This window comes from Hippichthys cyanospilos, chromosome 5 (assembly GCF_059441005.1).
Source record: "Hippichthys cyanospilos isolate Australia breed blue-spotted pipefish chromosome 5, RoL_Hcya_1.0, whole genome shotgun sequence".
Lineage (NCBI taxonomy): Eukaryota > Metazoa > Chordata > Actinopteri > Syngnathiformes > Syngnathidae > Hippichthys > Hippichthys cyanospilos.
In genome coordinates, this window is record NC_142373.1 from 17,981,197 (window position 1) to 18,006,268 (window position 25,072).

Here is a 25,072-nt window from a genome sequence, read left to right on the forward strand (position 1 = left end):
AACAAATGCAAATAAAACGCGAAAACCAAAACGGTTTTTAATAATACTAACTGTGGAACAGGCTCTGGCATTTTTACATTTTACATTTTCTCCCGTTTGTTATTGCTGGTGTGTATCTAGTGAATGCCCTTTTTTTTTTTTTTAAATGAAATCACACAACCCAGAATCTCAAAACTGCGAAGGAGGTATGGGTAACCACGCTCCCTTGCAATGTACAATAGAGGTACAATGATTAATCAACATTTTTTTTTTTGATCATTGATCATTTGTTTGGAGTACAACATCCTCAGAATTACAGCCTCGTCAGCATATCTTTTCAGTATCTTCTATGACTTGTGTTTCTCAAAGTTTTTTCAATGATGAATCCCTGTGATTTCTTTTTACATCCAACTATACCCCCGAAACAGTACAAAAATAAAGGAAAAAGAGAAAACGGTGCAGTGCCATCCGTGTGTGATTTATCAAACTTTGGAACCAAGTTAGTTGTATTTATCGCATAATTTATTTAGCAACTCCACAAAATTGCGTAACATCAGTCTTACTTCTGGCTATTATTCTCTTATGACGATGCTCAATAACACAACAAAACAAAGGCAAAACTTTTCAAACTAGCAATATGTTGCACCATGTTCCAGTTAATTTGAAAAAAGTACTCTCACAACAGTAAAAAGCATTAAACTATAGATTTACTTCATACATGCAGAAACACAGTTAAAGTCTCATCTGGCTATCTGAAGGTGTACTCGCACCTCCATTTGAGAACTACTACTCTATGAAAGCAGATATGTTGAATGAAAACAAGACACTGTATTTGCACATGGTTTTATTTCGGAAATAATGATCAACATTCGTGGACCAAACAGTGCCTGAATCATGACAAAAAAAAAGATTGTACATTTTCTGTACACTCAATTTGGCGAAGAGCACAGCCCTGTTTGGAAAATCAAACAATCAGATGAATAGATCATTTGTCACTGTTTTTTTATTGTTTTTTTTTTTAATATACGGCATTTAAAATACGTGAAACATCTGCACAAATAACAGCAATTACTCAAAATAAGCGCCTTTACTCATGAGCATTGTATCCATATGTTTGACAGCTGTCTGTATACGGAAGTAAGATTTGGGACACGCCTTCTTCACGTGCCAACCTTGTTATGTTACGTCACTTCCTGCGCGCCAGATACGTACTACAAGAGATCCTCCTCAAAGACTTAACCTACTGCACCAAAAGTTACTTTCCACGCTGCCAAAACAATGTCCTTATAACCTTACTGCCTTTTTTGATTCCTGGCTTTCCAAATGAACACTCGCGTGAACCCAGGTAACGCCATTTCATATTTCGAGCCATTTTTTTTCACATGTCTAGCGTCGTTTAGCCGCTAACGCTAGCTCGTCTGCTACCTTGAAAGTCCACATGTTGTTGCCACTATCGCTGCTAAGTTAAGTTGGGACGGTGGCAGTTATGTCTACGCCGCTGACCGCCGAACAGCGGCAGAAGATTGAAGAGAACAGAAGGAAAGCGTTGGAGAGGAGAGCACAGAGGCTCGGCCAGAACGCGACGTGTCCAGCGGACCGAAACGCTACATCCGCACCGAATAGCTTCGTTCCGCCCATCAGGCAAGGAGCACACAGCGGCAACCACAAGGACGCAGATTTTGGAAAAGGTGTCTCTTCGTCAACACTGGTGAGGTTATCAACATCAAGTGTAGAATGATATTTTACTCCTAATTTTACTGAATTTACATTTTAACCTAAAAAGTGAATCAATAGATTACCAAGAAGACACATATAGTCATTTGTGTTGGAGGATATAGTTGTCTATTTTGTGCAAATTAAAATAAATACAAATTTGTGTTTCACAGAAGAAGTTATTTTACTAAGTAAAGTTGTGTTTTGTTCTCAGATGAAATCATGTCAAGGAAAAAATGTACTATATATCTATGTGTCCACTGATGGTATCTACTCAGCTGTACTCTGATCATCGCAACTTTACTCAGCTCTACGCCAAAAGAACATAGTGTCTCCACCGCCACTACCTCGGAGCACCTCGTGATGGCCAAATGAAGCTTCATGAAGCTTATTAGCCAGTTGGTTTGCACATGGATCAAACCTTCATGGTTTTTCATTTGCTCTGTAGTAGCATCAAGTGGTCTCGAAGGCCAAGGCCCTTGAGAATTCCATTCATTTTCGTTTCAGAAAATGACATGAATGTTCTTTTACCACTATATGAACAAAACACAACTCCAAAATATTTACTTCACATTTTTTACGTATCAGAAAAAGCAGGCAAGTCGATCTGAGTAGATTTCTTAGTGGAAACTAGATTATGCTAACATGAAAGTTAGCATAATTTTTGAAGGTGCCACACTTGTACCCATACTCATATTTAAAAATGCATATACCATATATATATATATATATATATATATATATATATATATATATATATATATATATATATATACGTATGTGTGTGTGTGTGTGTGTGTGTGTGTGTATATGTGTGTGTATGTACTGTATGTATGTATGTGTATATATATACTGTATACATATGTGTGTGTATATGTGTGTGTGTGTACTGTATGTATGTATGTATATATATATAAATTTAATATAAATTTGCGTAGTGAAGCACCCAATGTTACGCATCAGTGATTTCTGTCTCAAATGCGTATCACATATGTGCATGCCTGTGTGTATGTGTGTATGTGTGTGTGTGTGTGTGTGTGTGTGTGTGTGTGTGTGTGTGTGTGTGTGTGTGTGTGTGTGTGTGTGTAGATAGATAGAATGAAACTGTTTTCACGATAAAGTCAAAGACCGGCCACCTGTTTTTTGGTCATGTCACGTTTGCAAGTTTGCAACTTTGATGTTTTCCATTGGCAGTATTTTGCCTTTAGAGATGGATGGAAACTGGGGGATTTTTGCTGCTTTATTCATATTACCTCAAGTGCAATATTAATCACAATTGTTTTTTCACTAGTAGGGCTACATAGAACTTAATATTGCATTGTATTTTTGTCTTCACTTTCATTTTATATTCTTGACTTTTAAACGTTTATTTTGCATAATTGTTGGGTAAAAGGCAACCCAAAAAAAAAACAAAAACGTTATGTACAGTAGTTGGTGCAAAATGTCATTTTTGATCTTTTTCTCTTCAATGTGGCTCTGATCCTTGATGTCACATCATTAGCGAGTTGGCTTGTGAGCCGTGAGTGCAAATGCTGTCTTTCCTTGTAGACGTCGGCCAGAGATGCACCTCCTCCAGCCAAGCGCCAACACGTCAACCATCCCGTGATGAGCACTGACAGCAGCAGCAGCAGTAGTACAAAGCCTGTTCAGCTCAGTTTTAAGCAGCCCTCTCCCAGTGGTGCACCGTTGGGATCATTCTACAAACAAATAAACAAACCCACCTCAGACTCTCCAACATTAAAGACCTTGCCGGCTAAGAAGCCTGCGATATCCACCTGGGGGAAATGTGTGCCTCATACTGACGGACGCTTCCGGGTGGAGGTGGGCTACCATGCAGAGCTCATAGCTATTTTTAAATCACTCCCATCCAAAACTTATGGTAAGTATGCTGGTAAGTAATGCATTACAGTAATTACATTACTTTGTAACGCATTACAGTTATAGCATTACTTTTGTAATGCATTACTCCCAACTCTGTATTTATTTAAGATAGATAGATGGATATTAATCAAATCCACACGATCAAAAAATGAGTGGATCAATAGCTTCATAATCCATTTGAAATATAAATATACATTAAACTCAACTATGTTAATACAACCTGTAAGGATTAGGTTTCAATGATTTGCAACTAAGTTCAAAACTGGCTTTTTGTAAAATGCAAATAAGTGTTCACAATTTATGAGGGTTGTGTCAACCTTGTGCTCAGTTGTGTTTTTTAAACCAAAATAAAACAGTTGCTTACTGTAGATTGATCAGTATGGCCGTCCAAGTATGGCACACAAATAAAAATTTAATATCGCTCGCTCTGTTGGACATTATGACCGCTCGTATATATTTTTTTATACGCAAGCCGACTGCTAGCAACACCGGGCCAAAAGATGACATATGTTGGCTAATGTAATCCTTGGCTCTGAGCTGAAGCCCAAATACTTTTTGTAGCCACATAAATTCATCTTATAATGCCTGCACTCAGCAATATGGACATCTGTCCCGCGTAACCTTTATATACCAAAATAATTAGGATTGCACCATACCACAATGGTAATCTCATTTACTGTTTCTAGTGTTTTAAAATGTTTCACATTTATATTGCTCATTTTTCTTTTTAGGTTTCTGTCACACTGTTGCCTTTTGTCTGTACCGAATTATCTAAGCAAGAAAATGATAGAATACATGTTATTACAGTAGTCGTTGTGTCATGAAATTCTGATGAATTTTTTTTTTTGTGTTTCAACAAAACTTTGTTGAAAATTTAAAACAAGTTTTTCTTGAACATGAATTGAGCTAACAGCCTTGTCACATATTTTTCTTATTAAAGATAGTCCACTTATCTATTTTCATAGGTTTATTATTTTCTCTATTAGGAATTTGATCACTACGTTCATTTTCATGTGCAGATAATACTTAAAAAACATTGTGACAAATTTGGTCAACTGAAAATAACACATTCTGAATATATGCTCAGACTCAGCTCGTGAAAGTCACGTGACCAGCAGATAAACTGTGATTGGTTGTTTCTTGAGCCTTGAGCACAGGTGATGACATTTTTGTTCAACACCAGATGGAAAATAAGTATTTTTAGAGGCATTGTATAGGAAAAATAATCTGTCTAGTTTCAGAGCAAATTAACTTTTTACTGCTGTGAATGGCTAAATAAGTGGATTGCTGTGTTCACAAAGATACATTCAGACTTCCGTACGAATCTGGCTAACCAAAGAAGTTTATTTTTGCTTCAGACCCTGCCAACAAGATGTGGAACTTCGGCATGGAGGACTACCAGCAGCTAAGTGTGTTTTAACACTGTGCAATATTCCATGCATACTGCTCCTGTCTAACATGTGCTTTCTCTACTTCACTGCAGTGATCCAAGCGGCGTCCATCCCCTCGGTGTCTTTAAAGCCCCTGGAGGGCGCGGAGGCACTGGACATGGCGGCGATGACCAGCCGAGCTCAAGACGGCTCTGCGTTGACGGCTGTGTTGAAGCTGTGCAACGGTTGGCAGAAACCAGGCGCCGACGTCCAGGGCCATTGCGTCCTGGTGTCGCCCTCCAGATTTGAGGTCGATATCGGTTACCATGTCGACGTGATTGCAGTATTCAAACAAATGCAGACAAAGTCTTACGGTACCATTTTGATTTTAATGTCAATTACAGTAAAAACAGTACTATTAAAAAATGAAATTATTGGACCCAGGCGTTAAGTCAGAATTGGACCTGTGGTCTAATCACGGTACATTCTCTGCAGACATGAAAACGAGGAAGTGGAGCTTTTCACTGGAGGACTACAAGAAACTGAGTGAGTTTTACCCATTGGATCTATTCCCCTGTTGTCTTTTGCCATTTGTGTCATCGCACCACCTTCCATTCTCAGTGGAGCGCCTTGGCGGAATAGCAGCCGTGGAGGTGGAGCCTCTTCCCCGGGCGGTGGTCCAGGCCTTCTCTGCCAGCTTCCAGGGACCTCGAGCCAGGAACTTAGACGTCCCCGAGGCCGACCTATCCTGCGTTGACTCTGTGATCACTAGCAGCCTCATGCCCTTCCAGATGGAAGGAGTCAAGTAGGTGCTTGTGACCGTCCTTTAGCGCTCCTTAACATTATGGAGGGCTCAAAGTGCCAAAATAAAATAAATATTCCATTAAATAATTGAATTAATTCAGTGCCTCATTAATTAATTAAGTTTAATCAACTCATTAAATAATTATTTCCTTAAATGTGTCATTAATTAATTACATTACTACTTACATAAAAAAAAATATTATTATTATTATTATTATTATTATTATTATTATTATTGACATATAGTCAAGACAGAACAGGGTAACTCATGTGGAGTACTTCTTCGGTCAATCTTGGGTCAATGTGTTGATAGGAAAGTGCGGAAATAACTTCAACAACTTCAATACATTCCTCCACTTTCCATTGTATAAAATCTTTTTCTGCAGGCCCTGCAATGTCTATCTAACTCTTGCAAGCTCTCTCTTTGTACTCATAATTATTGGTCATTTAATTAACAAAACATTTAATGAAACATTGAATTTTTTAAATTTATATTTACTTAATAAAACATTTAATTAATGAATGGCAAATTGATTGAAATTGAAACAATTCTTTATTAAACGTTTAATAAATTCAACATTTAATTAATGACACTTTCAATAATTAAATGAAACATACATTCAATTTTGGCACGTTCATATATTAACACTATGTAAGAGAGTTCTAATTATACTGCTTTGTTTATAAATGATTTCAAAACTTTGAAATACATTGAAATGTGTGTTTTCCATAGAAAATAGAGGGGGGAAGAAATCCCTCAACCTTTTTCCTCATTTGAGATCTCAACTGTCTCCTCAGTTATGCGATATCCAAACAAGGCCGCCTACTCCTTGCTGACGACATGGGCTTGGGTAAGACCATCCAGGCCATCTGCATCGCTGCCTACTACAGGAAGGAGTGGCCTGTGCTGGTGGTGGCGCCGTCTTCTGTGCGCTTCACCTGGGCTGAGGTAAAAAAAACAACCAAAAAAAAAAACCATCTATGTCTGTCAGTTCCTGTAGTATATATATATATATATATATATATATATATATATATATATATATATATATATATATATATATATATATATATATATATATATATATAAACATACATACATGCACATTGGTCATGTTTAAAGAAAAAAAATTGCTCACAGACATTACAATTTTTTCACTCTTCTGCGCTTATCTCCAAGCAGCAATAACAGGTCACTGGCAGAGTATTTTTTTGATGAGAAAGGCTTCAGGCAGTAGACAAGACCCCCCCCCCCCCCCCCCCCCCCCCCCCCCCAGCCTGTCCCCTAAATGACTATCAAGCACATTCCCAATCAGGGGTTGGAACTGCTGTGGGTTGAAGTCAGATGCCGTGGTAAAGATTGACTTGGGTCTTATCTTAGCTGTTAGCCGTGCCCCTTGGGCCAAATCAGCCACCATGCACAACAACAACAACATCGTGACTTGAGGAGGGGAAAAAGTCATCTAAGGGTCAGGAAGATTTGGCCGCAATCTGCAAAAAATGATACCAAGTTCCCTCAAATAGACTCTAAATAAACTGTATAATAGAGCAGTGGATCTCAACTTTTTTTTTTTAAATGTGAAATATTAGTTCTACAAACAACTTCCTAAACACCTCAAAGCTTTTTGCACTTGGAAAACAAGAATAAAAGACTTAAAACACCATGCCACCTGGTGCTGTTTTTATAAATTTTGGAAGGTAGGTTGTGTAACACCGTCTGATATATAAAATCTGTTTTTTTACATACATTATTTTTTTTCATATTCCAATGAATTTGCTCTTAATTTGAAAAGAAAAAATTCTGTACCCGTCACAGCTTAAAATTAGGTTTGGTGATTAGATTTGCTGAACTCCTGTCTAAATCTCGTATACTCCTGGGGTACTTGTACCCCTGTTTGAGAAACACTGGCTTAAAATGTGGTGTCTTATCACCTAATGTTGTCAGTAAGTGTAAAAATGCCCTCAGCCACTAATCAAAAAATATGGTACATATTTTATATATATATGTAGGTGACTTTGTTTTGGTTGGCAAATGGGCTATGCACTTCACTTTTTAATGCTCCTGTCTTTTGATACTGCACGCACATATTTGAGGAAATACTGTACGGTTTTTGTCCAACAGGCTTTCCGTCGCTGGCTTCCATCATTGAGCCCCGACAGCGTCAACGTGGTGGTGAAGGCCAAGGACAACTTGCGGGCGGGGCTCGTCAACATCATCAGCTACGACCTCCTAAGCAAGATGGACAAACAATTGCCAGGGAATCCCTTTGACGTCCTCATTATGGTGAGAATGATCAGTGAGAGTCGTACAGGTGATTTTTGTATTAAAAACAAATATTTAATCTGAGGGAAAATTTGTTTCCTCCTGTCTAGGATGAGTCCCACTTTCTCAAGAACATAAAGACGGCTCGCTGCAAAGCTGCTTTGCTATTATTGAAGGTGCGTGTCTTATTGTTTCATTAATTACGTGGAACATTTTAGCTTTATATACTTCATTCTTTACACCTGCATTATTTACCATAAATTCTCAAAATATAAAACGTACTTTATTTTCGCAAAAATGAAGGCCCAAAGTATGGATGAGTCCTACAAAGATTTAAAAACTTGATTTTTTTTTTTTTTTTTTTTTTTTTTTTTTACATTTTTTTTTACATTTTTATTTTTTCAACATAATTCGAGGAAGATTGATCTGTCAGCCACTTAAGCCGAGTGCAAATATGTGCATTTTTACGGAGGCCGTGTTCTTACTTACAATAATTACTGTAACGGTACGAGCTAGAGGGCTGACATCAGTTGACTATTAGCAGCCAACAGCAGGTCGTGTTGGCTGAGGTTGTTACGGCATTATTTTCAATTAAAGACGCAAGCAGACTGCTAAACAACTGCTTCGAGCACATTCACCGTTACACTGGCAAGGCCTTCACTGTCCGCTCCCAATGTGGGAAATCTGAAACACACTTAACCCTCAGCAAATATTTATTTTATTTTGCTATAGTTTTTACATTCTAGCCAAAGTTTTGGTCCGTCTTGTACACAGTAACATAGAAAATACCAACATTTGATCCCAAAATTAAGAGTGCGTATTACGGTGGTTTTTAGTTTGTAATCTATCTTAATGTTGTTTTTCTCTAAATGTCTTCCATGAGGAATTTGTTAACACACAGCCTGCATGTCACATATTTAAAAAAAAAAAGATTTTTATTTTTTTTATTTTTTTTCCCTCAGCCAGCCAAGAGGGTCATTCTCCTGTCTGGGACTCCTGCAATGTCCAGACCCGCTGAGCTCTACACACAGATCCTGGCAGTCAGACCCACGTTATTCCCACGCTTCCACGAGTTTGGGCTGCGCTACTGTGATGCCAAACAGGTGAGGGAAAAAAAATCTTCTTACAGCCACCGGATAATATTTGATAAACATCTTAACATTGGATATTTTGCCAACTTTTTGATCAGAATGGATGTTCAAATTTCGTCATATGGTGTCCTTCACTCCACTTTCTCCAATGTCATCCAGGCCAACTGGGGTTGGGACTACTCGGGCTCCTCCCACCTGGGCGAGTTAAAGCTGCTGCTGTCAGAGTGCCTGATGCTGCGCCGCCTCAAGTCCGACGTCCTCTCCCAGCTTCCCTCCAAACAGCGCAAGGTCGTCACGGTGACCATCGATGGGGTCAGCAACCGACTCAAAGCGGCTCTGTCGGCCGCTGCCAAGGAGTTATATAGGGAACATCAAAATGTGAGTTAGTACTCCGTGCCTGGGTATTCCTTCTCCTCAGTGATTTGAAATGCGATCCCAAATTTTTCTTGCCACACCTCATCACCTGTTGGTTTTGTTTTTTTTTTTTGGTACCATTTCAGAAAAGAGATGAAAAAGAAGCCCTCCTCATTTTTTACAATCACACAGCTGAAGCCAAGCTGCAAGCTATTACGTGCGTATATTCTTCCTTTACAAATGAAATCAAACCCGGTTTGATTTGATGTTTTAAAATATGTACTAATTAAACACATTCAAATGCTAAGTTAAATAAGAGAGATAATTATGAAGCAGAATGTTTTGGTATCAGTGTGAATCAAAATATTGAGACGGCCTGGCATATTAACTCATTCACTACCAACCCAGTCAAATTGTATCTTTGACACCTATAACCGTCAATAGCAGCGAATGAGTTTAATGTTCTTCCACGCAGATAATGTCATGGCAGTATTTATTTTTTTTATTTTTTACTAGTAAGTAGTACTTACATTTCTTTACATTTTTAACTGAAATGTAAAGAAAATAATTACTTATAATAAATGCTTTTCCACCACTGACAGAGAGTACATCATAGACATGCTGGAGTGTGGGAGAGAGAAGTTCCTGGTGTTTGCCCATCACAAGTTAGTCCTGGATCACATCACAAGTGAACTCCTTAAAAAGGTGAGTGATAAAAGTAAAGGCAAAAAGGATGGGGGGAAAAAAAAGGGGGGCAGAAAATACTGACACTCTTCAAGGAGTGTCTGATTGCACTTTATTCAATTCACGTAACAGCCCCCCCAACTCTCCTTAAAGCAATAGCACAGTGAACAAGATGAGGGAAAACTATGCATGATTGTCTTCGCTCCAGCAAAGAGCACTTAAGACCATGCCATTAACTTACACTCCTAGCGGAATTTTCCAAAGCTGTCTGAACCATCATCACATTAAATATTTAAGAGCAGGACAGTAAAAACACCCTCCAAATGTCTTTTTTTTTTTACCCTCTTAGAAGAGTTTTCGGGCCATTTTGATTGAGATCCAATCATCCGTCCAAGTGATGGGAAAAAATATTAAATAATATCGTGAATTTTCATGGGCAATGAACTAGTGCATATATACGGAAGTAAGTAGGAATGGGCAACTGTGGGTTCCCTTTAAATGCTGAATATACCAGCCACTGATACTTTGGACAAAAAATATCTGAGGTCAATGAGTCAATGTTGCCAGTTGCTGGCGCTATACTGCTGGGGTGTTGACCCATTGCTGACTCATCGTGTGTCATCAAGAAAGCTTATTGTCGCCGTTGTGTACCTTACACCGAAAAGATGTCTCTTTATGACTTCTTTTTTCGAAAGAAGTCTCGACATGACCTCTTTTCATCTGTGAAGCCCTTTGAGACTTCAGTGATTCAGGGCTATACAAATAAAATTTGATTGATTGATATTGTTCAGTATCACCTGTATTTTAATTGAAACGTTATGTATCAAAAGTAATCGTAATATCGATACTCATACTGGTGAGTACTCAGGAGTTGTGCTGGGTGATAATATTGATATACAGTGGACCCCTGGGCTACGGCGTCCCTGCCTTACTTTTTTTTTTATGTTACTAAGTGGAATACTTCGTTTTCTTCATTCCGTCTTTGCGGCATTTTTCCCGCTTTACAGCATCAATGACTGTCATGACCTGTGGGGTTGGCTGTGTTTATGTTGTTTTGCCACCCTCTTCAGGCATTTTTAGGTAATTGCGCTTATTTGCTGTTCGCATCAAACTACCTGCGCTGCACTGGGTCACTAAGATTGTGGTCTTCTATTGGTTGGCGTCACGGTTTCACTCAGATGCCGATACGCTAAAGACGATCTCGTGTGAGTGCTTACAGTATTGTATTTATTGTGTATTTTAATGCTTAGTTCAAACTTTACTTGGGTAGGCATGGATCCCAAGATGGTAAAGACAGAGGTAAAAGATGATTAGTATGGAAACGAATCTGGAGATAATCCAGAAATACAACGAAGGCTAAATTAGGCTAGGCTACCCTCGCTCGGGATTATGGGCGTGAGTAGCTCCAGTCAACATTACTCAAAGGTAAATGAAAAGTAATTTTTCTTATATATATTTTTTATCTTATTTAATTGTATAAATGTATATTATATGTAAATTATATATAAGTAGCGCTTACTCTATTTTGTTACCAATTAATAATACATATATCCAGTTTTGATGTTTTTACATGGGGTTTTATACGCATTAGCTAATTAGCGTGGGTTTCTATTTCTATTCATACGATCCCAACCCCGGAACGGATTAATTTCGTATAGCGGGGTCCACGGTACTGGTATCAGTATGGTTGAAAACAAAAGCATTATGGAACATCCCTTCTAGCAAGCAATTATTGAATACTATTGAGTGAAAAGGACAATAAAAATCATTTAAAATGACACGTGAATGAAATTGTCGTGCTTCAAGACAAGATTATCACATGAAATGTATTTTTTTCGGCATGTGCTTGACATTCTCAACAGGGTGTGTCGTTCATTCGCATCGACGGCTCCACGCCCTCGAGTGAGCGCCAGCGTCTGTGTGACAAGTTTCAGTATTCTGGCAAGACGTGCGTGGCCGTGCTATCCATCACCGCCGCCAACATGGGCCTCACGTTGCATGCCGCTGATCTGGTCATCTTCGCGGAACTCTTCTGGAACCCTGGAGTAAGGACTGTTTTTTGGAGGGGGGAGCTGTCAAGCGATTAGGTTTTAATCACAAAATTTTCCCAAGTTACTTGTTTAATCTTTTCTCAAATTTAACGTTTAATGAGCATTTGGCAGGGTGCTTTTTTTCCCCCCCATCCATCATCTGTTTCAGTCGCTCCAAAAGTCTGACTTTTGCTCAATTAATGTTTTTAAACTCATCAATAGCACTGTATTGTATCATGTAACTTGTTTGACCCAGTTTGTTATAAAGGCGGCGTAGAATTTGCCAATTTTTATTTTCTAAACTTCACTATAGCTGAAAAGTAACTAATATACTTGTCAAATTGAAGAAAGGAAAAAAAAACAGGCAAAGACTTGAAAGTAGCTATGTGTGCGTGACAGGTTCTTATCCAGGCTGAAGACCGGGTCCACCGCATCGGTCAAACGAATAACGTGAACATCCATTACTTGGTGGCCACAGGGACAGCTGATGACCACTTGTGGTATGTATGACGGCCATCAGCACTTACTATGGATAGTGTGGGAATCCAGGATTGTTCCTTTTTTTTTATCCCCTCTCAGGCCAATGATCCAAGGGAAAATGAAAGTGTTGGAGCAGGTCGGCCTGTCGGAGTCAAACCTCTCAGTCAATGCAGTGACAGCGCAATTCCACTCCAAGGTAGCAAGATGCAAAGAGTGATGACTAGACACTCACACCCCATTTCTTCGTACTCGTCCTCAAAAGGAATAATTAAACAGAAAAACCTAAAATAGTGAATAATCTTGTTCTAATATGAAAGTTCAGTGTATAACATTGTATTTTGAAATTTTGTAGGATCATAATCAGAGGAGCATCGCTGAAATGTTCGAGAGGTCTTTCAACGAGGACGACGACGTGGATGCAGGAGGCCAGTAAGATAATTCACCCTCAATGTGGGGGAGGAAAAAAACAATTTTCAGCACAAACCATCATGACTGAAAAAGTTACAAAATAAATCTTAAAAAAAAAACATGCTTAGTAAGTAAAGACTGGATCAGAACTAAGTCGTACAAGTCAGCAGGTTTTTGTGGACATTAAATGGAAGCGCGTTGAAAGCAGTCCCATTCAAGAGTCGCGTTCCAATGATGATCATTCTTACAAGTTTGGTCCTTCTTTTACTTCTGTGCTTGGGCTGTGAAGATCTGCGTCCTGTGTGTCACCTAAGCATTAAGGAGAAAACAAGTGAGTCATTTTAGCTTGATTTTATCTGCATTCACATGGCCGGACTTCAACGTGTAAATGTCTGTACAAGGAGAATAAAAATAGATTGTTCAATAAATGACCCCATGACTGTAAAACTAACCCTAATTAGTGTTTGCTTTCAAAGTTCACTATTCAGAATTTCCTGTCAAAAAAAAAAAAACAACTTAAAAAACAAAAAAACAAATTTGGTTCACTTTGTTATGAAAGTAGTGTTGGTAAATGTCATATGGTAAATAGTGCTTTTATCGGTATTTATGTTTTTTTTCTAAAATGTATCAGTATTTCCTCAGTCAACGCAATTAAAATGTAAATTAATGTCATGAATAAATATAAACAAATTATATTTAGTTGTTTTGAATTGAATTGTTTAAAAATTAAATTACATTTGACATGAAATGTTAAATATCTCATTAATATATAAAATCGTCATATAAGATAATACAGTTAGAAATGACTTCTAAAATATTAGTATTAATTACACAACTATAAAAATGTTTTGTTAGTATAGGCTGTTTAACTCAGTGCCATGGATGAGAATTCTCATCTTTTAAATTAGTAGTAATAAAATTCTTGTCGGATAAGTTTTTTTTATGGAGGGTAGCTGACACCCTTGACTAATAATGCTTACCTAATATAAGCCATTTGAGCTCTGTAGTGATAACTGTGACCATTAGATGGCAGTGTTTGCACACATATAACAAAGCATGCAATTTTAAGTAGGAAATTGAAAGCATTCTTTCAGATGATACCACCCATAATAAATAGACAAGCACACATCATTGTCAGCCTTGAAAGATGAGTGAAGATGCTAAATATCGTGGCCTTCTCAAAATTTCCTTTTCCGATAGTGCTTGGCACAAAGAGTTCAATCAAGTAAATAGCAAATGTATACCGCTACATTGTTGCTGGTGTTTATCTGGAGTGGCTTCATTGACATTTTTATCTGCAAAAGAAGAAGAAACAAATTCCAAAATTATATTTAAAAAAAAAAAGCATTTGAGACATATGTCATGTTCCTATATCAACCAAAGTATCACCGAGCTCAGTTTGTTCGCCAAAGATGAACTCGATCTCGTCCCTGGCGTGCTTCTGGCTCGAGGAGCCGTGCACGGCGTTGCGGAGGATGTCGGAGGCCAAACGGGCCCTCAGAGAGTCGGGGAACTCCGCCTTTGCCCGCTCAGGATCTGTGGGACCCATGGCGGCCCTCCACTCCTCCACTGCGTTTTCCTTTTCCAGGACCATTATCACACTGGGACCACTGACGCATGAGAAGACAAGGTGGTCACATGGGCATCTTTCATTTTGAGGCTGTAGTATTGCTCTTATGAATTACAGTTTGCCTTGCGCTTGGTTGGCAGAGCTGTATTTGGACTCGCCATTGCTTGCAGGATGAGGATGAAACGGGGCCAAACTTAAAACGGGCTACTTTGAAAAAGTGGCGTAAATTGTCACTTGTGCTGTGGTGCCTTGAAATAAAAGTTAAATTCATTCCATAACTATGCTCGTAACTTAAAACACTTTTATCTCAAATTGACGCGGATCACCCCAGGGAAAAAGGATTTGTTTGGGCCATGTGAAGTGTAACTGCAATAATAGAAGGATTAGTATCATTTTGCTGCTTCAATTCACTTGCCTTTGTGTTGCTCCTTCTGCTGTACTTGCCCTGGCAGTATAATTCTGACATAAGCATATCTAGAAGTATCAAACCGCAGCAATATTAGTCGTTCTTTGCAGAGGATAAAGCATATATATAATTGTCTTGATCTCTTAGTACTGTCATGGATATTTTATTAAAACAACAAAAAACCCTGCAAGTTTTACATTTTAATTTTCTTTTGAGTGAATAGTTTAAAAAAAAAAGTCTCCTGAATGATGCACTACACCAACTTGAAATGATGTTGAGGGGAAGTGACGCCAAAGTCCCGAGCGCTCTGCACTGACATCCCTCAGTCCGTTCTATTAAGTCCGTTGTGTAATAGCTAAGCGAAGGAGCGCGCGCCGGTCATTGAAGCAGAAGATGATTCCACAACTTAAATGTGCTGTTTAAAAAAAAAAATGGATAGACTTCCTGGCAGTTGGCCTGAGGCTATCTGCTTCTTCTAAAAGAGCTTCAAAATGTGTTGTGACAGTGGCAAGTGCCCCCTTTGGGGGTGTTTCTCAGAGGTGGGGGTGGTGATCAACTAACCTACACACGAACTCTACCAGCTGGCTGAAAAATGGCCGCTCCCTGCACTCCTTGTAAAGTCCTTCGGCCATTTCCCTGGAGAGAAGCTTCTCCTCCATTCTCTCGACGGAGAACCCTCTGTTGCGGATCTCCTCCAAAATCTCGTCTGTAGTGGAGACACCATCGGAAAATAGTCAGCTTCTGTAAACACGCCAGCAATGCTCCCAATTCTGAACCTTTGTGGTGGTCCGCGGCATGGGGTTTGATGACAGCCAGCGTTTGCTGCACGGGAAAGAAGAACCTGATTTCCCTGAAGGCATCCTCAGTGGACTGACTTCCATGCAGCTGGTTGACCGTATTGCCTTCTACGGCAAAACGGGCCCTCAAACTGCGAGTCGCACAGAAGGCAGCGTCATAATTAACTTTACAAAATGTTGGCCTAAAAATAACACAATTATGAGTCCAAAAAAAAACTGAGCCAATATTTGGGTCGATTTGGTCCACACAAACAACCTTAAAATGGTCTTTTCTTGGATAAAACAAAGTTTGAACAAAATTGAATCAAACGGACCCAATTGAGTCGATCCTTTTATGACCCGTAATTTGGTCCTTTACTGACTGCTTTTACAGTGATCAATACTTTTCAGCTTAGGTAAGATATTTAAGCACTTCATTGTTATGTAGACAAAATGCAAAAAGTTTGATCATTTCGTCCACCTTTTCTATGGCTAAATATACAGCTGGGAAAAAAATTTAACCTCGGTTTAATCAAGCCATAACACACTGGAGGTTTCGTTTTTTATCACTATTATGGCCAATATTCAGAATGTAATCATAACGCTTAACACATTGGTGGTATTTGTCCATTTTTTGGACTTTTATTGTTGGGGGATGTATGGAAGCATGATGCCACTGAACATCGTGAACTAAAAGCTCAATTGAAATAATCCTCAAGAGTTCTCAGTTTAACAAACGTCAAAGAATGGAGAATGAGTCAATTTTCATTTTTTTTTTATTTTTTTGTTGCATTTTCTTTGATATACTTTTTTCTCTGGATTTGCAACTATTTCCAATGGTTCGTATTGGAGAATTGTTGTGAAATCACCTCACCTCTTTTTTAACACTATATTTGACAACAAAGCAAAGTTTCAGCAAAAGTAATGCATAAATACACACACACAAACATATAATGTCACCATTACCACTCAGGGTCCTCCTCTTTGGCTCTTTTAAGATCAGAAGGACCGAGCATGCTCTTCCAGTGTTGTACTGCATCTTTTCTGGCAAGCGCCATGGCGAGCAGCGGCCCTCTATACGGACAAGCCCACGGTGGGTCAACATCTTATCACTAATGGTCACCTTCATGTTCCACTTACCTCGTCATGCATTGCAGCAGTGCAGGCAAGTAGTCTTCTTCGTTGCAGTGAATGTAAAACTCTCTGGCTCGCTCTTCTGTCAGCGTCACCTCTCTTTGGAGAGACACTTGGAAGCCTGACTTGCTTATATGTCTCAGAATCTCCTCTTAAGAAACCACACGAATGAAATATGACCACAAAAAATGAGATCTACTGTACATGTTCTGGAAAGTGAAAAGCTGCAGTTTTACTTGAAACCATTCAGCACTTTGAGTATTTTGTTCTACTTTGAATCGATGTAACGTGAACCCTGCTTATTGCCGATTTGTATAGGGCTGCTTTTTGCCTGGTTTGTTAACTAATAGCGAGTACTGTGTGTTAATATCACATTTTACACTGTGACTTTGGATGCTTATGGCTTTAATAAGCCGGTGAGTGACGTGGGTGTCTGTGAATGAACGTATTGACTGTTAAGTGTGGCTTAGCCAGTCAAGTGTCAGTTATCGCCATTGTGCACAAATATTTACTATGTTACCATGTGGGAAAGCTATCATCGCAATGCTTCAAAGCAGATATTTTCTGGAAGGTTTTTTGGGGTGATTGTATTATTTGTTTTATTCGATTAATGGTTTCAGCCGTAACATTGGGGTGCATTCTTCCAAAATCAAATCGACTGCCGGCCCTTTATTTTTAATTTGAGGTCTGAAATATTATGTAGGTGTTTTTGGATCACAGTTTGTGGCATAATTACAGTTTGAACATTTTCAGAGGGGGCGTCAACCAATCTCCTTTTTTCTCATGAGGGCTTCACTCGATTGCAGATGAGCAAGTAGGTGTTATTCACTCTGCGGATTATTGTGATGTACGGTTTCAATTCCATTTTATATAACAAGCACCTTAGGGTGTGTACGATTGCAAGCACATGCCCAGACATGTGCTTGTGCGTTTGGCCCGGTCCCCACCTCTGTTTTCCCTGGCAACGTCAGGCCGGATGAGAGCCAGCGTCCTCTCCACACGCTCTTCCTCCGCATCCCGCGCCCTTGCCGGGGCCGAGCCGAAGTCGGGGAAGAAGAAGGCGAGCTCCCTGCCGGCCTGATCCCCGTCCTCGCTGCCGTGCACGGCGTTGAACAGCGTCCGCGTTCCGTATTGCGCCCGCAAGCTGCCGACACCCGGGATCGGGGGGGAGGGGGAAGAAGAGAAGAGCAGATGGCTGCTCGGCTGGTGTTGGGGCCCGTGGAGGAGCCTTGTGTATGGGTGTGTCTTATAGAGCAGACGGCGCCTTTTGCTTTGCGGAAAGCTGACACTCTTCGACACCGACCGGTGCATCTACAGTACTTTCTAGTTCTAGTCTAAACATTCTACGCTTGGATTTGTCAAACAAGTTACGTTACTATTTCACGATTCATTAATAAACCTATTCTCGCTGTCTTGAGATTATAAGGGGCCCTATTGTGAAAAGTCAACTTTTTGGAGCTTTTAACCATGTTGCAGTGTTGATTTCTCACACTTTTGTGTGCCATTTGTGACCATTTAGGGTCAATTTATTGGAAAATGGCATCATTTTGGGAAGCTTCTGTGACGACGCGTGACCTCAGAAAAAAAACACTGCAGTTGACTTGGAAAACAACCTTTTCTTTGAATTGCACGCAGACCTTGACCACGTCATTTAGAACTTGTCTACACATAGCTGGTGAGAGGTGCGGCTTCAGTAAACAAGACGTTTCCCTTTTTGTTTAGAACAGTCACTACCACGCAATTACACAATCACCAAATGTAATTTAAATGCACATATTTAAGTGTGGAAAGTGGAAGAATACCATGACCTAGGCCACAAGTGTCAAAGTCAAGGCCCGGGGGCCAGATCCGGCCCGCCACCTCACTTTTTGTGGCCCTTGAAATGCTGGTTTGACTTCAGGTTTCTGACTAAAATACCAAAATTGCAAGTTGTCTTTAACTTATAAAAATATGGGGGAAGAAAAAAAAATTCTTACTCTCACTTTTTGCCGGCTTCAAAACCTTGTAAATTTGTGATCAGCACACTTAAAATCTATTTTAATTTACAGTCATTCCGGCCCTCTGATGGAAACTATCACTACAATGCGGCCCAAAATAAAAATTAGTTTGACACTACTGATCTAGGCCATTTAAATATTATACCAGTCACTGTATGTTGCTGGAATTGATTTTTTTTTTTTGAAGCAGATTTTTAAAATAATAATAATGCTCTCTGCACCGTGGTTGGGATGGTTCAACGCAATTTTCGCCATCTCACCTCTCTGGCTTTTCTAGTTTGGCTTCTTCGATGTTTGCGGGGCCAATGAAGTGAAGCCAGTCTTGCACCACGTCGGACGAGTCCTCCAGTCGAGAGAGCACCAAAATATGCGAGGGCCCGCTGGACATAAACTGCACAAGATCTTCGAAATAATCCTATAGGTCAAATATATGCACAAAAACGAGGCATGACACTGCTCAATTATTGTAACTTCAGATTTAGTGCAGGTGCGTATTGTTGGGAATTCAACTAATTATTTCACACACAGTAGAATATTTTGCAATATGCTTATGTTTGTATCTTACAATTCATAAAAACCACAAATTTATCATAGAAGTCTTCAAGCAAGTCAAGCAAATGATTCATATTTACCAATCAATATTTCAAGAAAATGATGCTGAGACCCTTTCTGGAATATTAAGCAATTCTCAATTCCCTACGGATTTCATCTACTTACAAATTGCCCACAAAGCAAAACGATTCTGCTGAACCAGCAGCTAGATTTAAGCCCCTTACTGAAAACATGTACACTAGTACAGACTGTAGTTGCAGAGTGTCGTGCAGACAAATTGAAGGATTTAAGATTTCTATCCCATGTTAATATTTAGGAATGAATATCAACCGATATCACACTTGGTTGCTTTCTGTTGACGAGAATTAGCTGAGAGGGCCACAACATGAGTGGCTCTTCAACTCAATTCACTAGAACTACCTTAATTATGTTCAGTTGGATTATAATGCTAAGCACTGCAATGTTTTTTCATCTTATGTCATTAAGAATGTGTTAAGTGCCCTTTTTGGATCTTACAAGATGGCTCTCAAAACACAACTTCAAAAAAGGCAAATGTGCTTGTTTTTGTTCAAAAACACTAATGTATGCTCATGCTAGTCAAACTAACTTGCGGCCTGTAAAATTTCAAAGTTGACAAGTAATAAGATTTAAAATGATTTGGAAAATATACCACATCATTTTAGAAGATTTTTTCAGTCTAGTGTACCTCACAGTGGACATTCATGGAATTGCGGTGCAGGATACGTTATCACTGGTCCTTGCAGAGTTGACACAAAAAAACGTTTCATAATTAGGTGCCAATCACAGTTTATTTTTTTTATTTTTCGGCATGAATGAACAATAATGAGGACATCTTCTAAATTTTTAATAATCCTACCAGTGGTGGGACATTGTGACTCTCTAAGAAAAATTAAAAAACAAGAATGTTAATGTATTTATTTATTTTTTGCACTAAACAGGGTACACATTACTTAATGTACCAAATATGCAATATTTTGTTTAAAAATAGATTGTGTTCAATTAAAAAAAGAAAGCTATAATTTTAATACCATGATATTTTTGCTAGAGGTTATCACACCATCTCAAGCTGATATCGGCCCATGCCTAGCTGAGAACTTTGAACGACTGAATTACGGTAAAGAATTTACCGATTTCAGTTTTCCTGCTGTTTTCTCTCCCATACCTCTGCGCCTTTGTGCTGGTAAAAATTTCTCGCCTGGGTCTCAGTCAACGTCCGTTCGTCTTGGGCCAGTATCTCAAACCCTGCGTCCTGTATCTAGTGGGTGACGTGACGCAGCAAAAAGAATTTACCATGAGAGCGTGGCAAAATACGGCCTCAGGTTGGGGATCAGAATCCCTGTGTACCTTCATAATGATTTCATTAGCCTTGCCGTGGGCAACAGCATCCGGTTTAATGAGGGCCACCGTGTAGGACTTACTGGCAGGAACTGCGGGGAGACCAGTTGGCGAGATGAACATTAAGTTGTCAGCGGCATTCATGTTGGTGCAAGCATGAAAAAAAAAACAGGCGTATCATTTCCACAATACCTATTATGTCTTCTCCATCCTCTGGATGATGATTGGCTCCCTCCTCATCTGCCTTCTCGTCATTTGCGAGCTCTTTATCTACAACCTGGAAGGCACACTCAACATGTTTTTTGGAATATGTGGTGTCTTTTTGTTGGTGCATGAGCGAGGATTGTTTTCTCAGGCTTGTGCTATGCCCTCGTTTGGGGCAAGACTTTCTTTCTTTCTCTTATCTATCTATCTATCTATCTATCTATCTATCTATCTATCTATCTATCTATCTATCTATCTATCTATCTATCTATCGGAAATGATAGTGAATATATTTCTCATTCATCTCTTACAAGTGAAAAAAAAAAAGATTTGGAATCCAAACAAACGCTGGGTTGAGCAGTGTCTGACTAAGTGTGCACGTTGCAGCTCACATTACCACTTTACGCTCGCCGCCGTGCTCCAGCACGAACTTCTCCTTGGCCAGTTGGTCTACGATCATCCTCTGAAGGAGAGGCGCGTTGGCTCCTCGTAGCACAGCCACAAGCTCACCACCCTAGCACACTCAATACAAGTTAAAGTGGTCCTCGTTCATCAGTAAGGTTATGTTTCACAATATTCTTCGACGATAAACAAAGATCTGTGGACTAACATCCATATATACAGTGTTGTTTATTATCCATACACTGTATATCTTAAAACTTTATGACTAATATTTTTGGCCTCTTGGCATCACTAGCATCACATTCTACAGCAGTGGTTCTCAGCCTTTTTTTCTATTGTGTAAACTTTTAAGCCAAGTACCCCCCCTCCCAAAAAAAAAAGCATAATCCTTTGCTTTCCATCTCAAATTTTTTTAACTTTGGATCTACATTTTAGTAGTATTCATCTGTGTATTTTATTTAGAAACTCCAGAACCTGTCGGATGATTACAAATAAAGGAACATAAGCAGGCAAAGAACACGCAAAAACACCCACATTTAAAACCTAAATCTATGAATTATGAGGCAGACGTCAAATAGTCATAAGATTATGATTGTCTTTCTTGCTCTCTGTCACCACACACACACAAACACACGCACACGCGCGCACACACACACACTAATAACATTAGAAATGGCTTTAAAGTAACACTGACTCTGTCTCACCCCATAGAACAAGAAGGTGGGCTCACATTTCCCTCGATACTTCTCCAGTGCATCAATGCTGTCTGCCTCGGCCTGTATACACATGCACACAAAGACACACAATTTTAGGGATTCCAGCCTGAATTTCTATTTTAAAACCAAGCCAACGATGTGTAAAGCATTGCCGCTCCATTCTTTATCCCGACACACACCCGTTTATTTTTGTGTCACTTAGAAATTTCTCTTAGATTTTCTATTAAGATTGAATATATTATGTTTTAAGCTTGCGTCAAGGATTGCTTCAACAAGACCCTTGTCAATTTGTTAATTGATTTATAGTAAAAAAGGTAACCTTTTCAAATGTTTGAATTGCTAATCCACTCATTCCCTGCCAGCCTAAGTTTCAACTTAAATACAACAATAGGATAGCCTTCAATAACACTTCATGATTAATAACTTTTATGTAATTAACTAAATTAACATTAGTGAGCATAAATGGTTTAATTATATATGTAAATATATAAAATACAATATATAAAACCAACATATGTGTGTGCGCGGGTGTGCTTTACATATTTTAAATACTTTTTCATCTACAATTTTTTTTATCCCCTCAACTATGAATGAGCGAAGCCATCTGTTATTAAAAAAAGGTCAACATTGAGCATAAAAATTTGCCCATTCCTCGCTTGAAGTGCTTACTGTAGCAAAATGCAACAGGTCGTCACCGAGTTCGTTGTTAATTTTTCTTAGGAGGCTGATGACAGCTCGACAGGGACCACACCATTGCTGGTAGACGTCCACCACTGAAAAAACAAGTTAACGGGGGGATGCGGTTCCCTCAATCACCACTCGAGGTCGCTGCGGTACATTAAATTGTAGTTCGAATCAGCAGCCAGGCGCTACTTATCTACTTGCTCAACGATGTCAACTCGCTTTAAAAATGAATTGATTTAATGGAGTAAAGTATGCTGTTTTACCCGTCAAACCTTTTGTTGCAAGAATCTCCTCCCATTGCTCTTGGTTTGTGGCGGAAGCCTGAAGTGGGGAAAAAAAAGGCGAAATGTCAGAAGAATGGAATTACGGTAAGAACTCCTGTCTGCACGTGAAAACTTTTTTTTTTAATCAATTGAAATAATGTGCTTGTCATACCTGCAAAGGAGTTTCTTTCTTCTTGCCTGCCATTTTACTAAATACGGGGAAATATACCCTATAATATATTTGTGCGTGCGTGTGTGAAAACGACAAAACGTACACTGAAATTACGTAAAATATGTGCGTCGAAGCTAATGCATGTTACAACGGCGCTTGTTGGCATTTGGTTGCTAGGCAACGACCCTTCGAATCCCCATTTCCGGTCCCTTTACCGAAGTCTTAGAAAATGAGAGAAAAATACATTATTAAATGCGTGTCATTATCCTGCCCGTTATTTTAAATTGAGTATCTAGTGGGAGAATAAACGAATAAGTAAATCGAATAGCGTGTTCAAAATACACGCTCAATACTTTTAAAATCCACCAGGGGGCTCACTTGTTCAAGAAATGTCATGTTGAACAATCAAAAAAACTAACGACAGATCATATGTGAGTATTTAATCTTATGAGGTGTGGTGTAGGGGGTAAAAAGTGACTGGAAGACTGCGTTAAACATGTGGAAGCAAGCACTGGATAAACTAACTGGATGCTCGTTTGTTTTTTTTTTCCCCAAGTGAATTCAAACTCATGTAAAGTAACTTTCCTGATTAACCAGTAATGGTAAAGTGATCAAGGAACATTCTTTTCAGGACTTTGTCTAGCAATGATGTACATCAAATATCATCAAACTGACAGCTCTTGATACATCTTTTTGATTACTATGAAGAAGCTAATTGACTTCGAGACCTGAGCAACGGTCTCGGTTGGTTACTCAAGGTCGTACTCAAGCCATCATTTCAATCAGCGGCGACTTCGTGGGGAAGGAAAGAGAGTAGTTTGAAGTGCAATTCATAATTTATCACCAAGAGGCGGGAATAGGCCCTGACAGGAAGTGGGTCACCTCAGGAAACGGAGCATAAGAATGAGGTGCTTGTGATGTGGGGCTTTTAGACACTGGAGTTGGTGCTGTTGCGTAGAACTGTGTTGTCTTTTTGACTGATGGATTGGAGGCGGGTCAGGCTGGGGTGCCACTTGACTGACAACTGATGAAGAGACAACTCGTTGAAACTCATGCAAGTGATGGACGGGAAAGGCCCAGCTTGTCAGCTGCGAGGGAGCTGCCGGAGCGTGTCCAATGTAGTCATACGGCGACTTCGTGTGCAGGAAAATCATCAGATTTGTTTATTTTTTATGCGTGAAGCTTCACAACGCTCATCCTCTTTATCCCAGCAGCGTATTTAGGTCACTTGTTGTACAAGCAAAACCTACAAAGCCTAATTAGTGCTTGTGTTGTATCTTTCGAGTTGACACTTAGATTTTCTTGAATAAAGTCTTATTGGGACGCCTCAGGCGCAGTTAGCTCATTTTACTAAATAGCGCATGAGCAATAGTGTGAAATACTAAAAAAAGAGCAACGTGGAGTAAAATTGAGGGTTGTTCAGGGTATGCCAAAATACTATACATATTATATCTATCTATCTATCTATCTATCTATCTATCTATCTATCTATCTATCTATCTATCTATCTATCTATCTATCTATCTATCTATCTATCTATCTATCTATCTATCTATCTATCTATCTATCTATCTATCTATCTATCTTTCTGTCTATCTGTCTGTCTGTCTGTCTGTCTGTCTATATATATATATATATATATATATATATATATATATATATATATATATATATATATATATATATATATATATATATATATATATATATATATATATATATATATATATATATATATATATATATATATATATATATATATATATATATATATATATATATA

At 39.0% G+C, this 25,072-nt stretch overlaps 2 protein-coding genes across 3 annotated transcripts; one reads left to right on the plus strand and one right to left on the minus strand.

Annotated features, from left to right (window-relative positions):
* Positions 1-1,192: 1,192 nt before the first annotated feature.
* smarcal1 (SWI/SNF related, matrix associated, actin dependent regulator of chromatin, subfamily a-like 1) lies at positions 1,193-13,578 on the plus strand. 2 transcript variants are annotated; one of them, XM_088416033.1, is made up of 18 exons: positions 1,193-1,324; positions 1,413-1,687; positions 3,241-3,571; positions 4,932-4,982; positions 5,057-5,317; positions 5,439-5,489; positions 5,565-5,748; positions 6,546-6,696; positions 7,870-8,031; positions 8,121-8,186; positions 8,973-9,113; positions 9,261-9,479; positions 9,602-9,672; positions 10,058-10,160; positions 12,002-12,184; positions 12,569-12,669; positions 12,749-12,845; positions 13,002-13,578. In XM_088416033.1, the coding sequence occupies exons 2-18, from the start codon at positions 1,466-1,468 to the stop codon at positions 13,080-13,082; spliced, it is 2,475 nt and encodes an 824-aa protein (XP_088272159.1). In that variant the 5' UTR covers positions 1,193-1,324; positions 1,413-1,465; the 3' UTR covers positions 13,083-13,578. The 2 variants fall into 2 exon arrangements, with proteins under 2 accessions (XP_088272159.1, XP_088272158.1); XM_088416032.1 differs by having other exon boundaries at positions 1,280-1,324; positions 1,464-1,687.
* On the minus strand, positions 11,940-23,416 carry nme9 (NME/NM23 family member 9). The gene is made up of 17 exons (XM_088416034.1): positions 23,290-23,416; positions 23,118-23,175; positions 22,840-22,943; positions 22,159-22,230; positions 21,450-21,566; positions 21,041-21,125; positions 20,858-20,940; positions 20,676-20,768; positions 19,201-19,355; positions 17,891-18,087; positions 16,950-17,094; positions 16,776-16,883; positions 15,810-15,961; positions 15,595-15,739; positions 14,447-14,667; positions 14,302-14,352; positions 11,940-13,366 (listed from the first exon to the last, which is right to left on the minus strand). Exons 1-17 carry the CDS (start codon positions 23,320-23,322, stop codon positions 13,302-13,304), a joined length of 1,884 nt encoding a protein of 627 aa, XP_088272160.1. The 5' UTR covers positions 23,323-23,416; the 3' UTR covers positions 11,940-13,301.
* Positions 23,417-25,072: the final 1,656 nt, after the last annotated feature.

Coding starts and splice junctions, on each gene's coding strand:
- smarcal1 (XM_088416032.1), top strand. CDS start 1,303: ATGAACACTCGCGTGAACCCAG. Junction 1,688..3,240: donor GTGTCTCTTCGTCAACACTG/GTGAGGTTATCA, acceptor CTTTCCTTGTAG/ACGTCGGCCAGAGATGCACC. Junction 5,318..5,438: donor AATGCAGACAAAGTCTTACG/GTACCATTTTGA, acceptor CATTCTCTGCAG/ACATGAAAACGAGGAAGTGG.
- nme9 (XM_088416034.1), bottom strand. CDS start 23,322: ATGGCAGGCAAGAAGAAAGAAACTCCTTTGCAG. Junction 22,944..23,117: donor TGCAACAAAAGGTTTGACGG/GTAAAACAGCAT, acceptor TTGTTTTTTCAG/TGGTGGACGTCTACCAGCAA. Junction 16,884..16,949: donor CTGCTGCAATGCATGACGAG/GTAAGTGGAACA, acceptor TTGTCCGTATAG/AGGGCCGCTGCTCGCCATGG.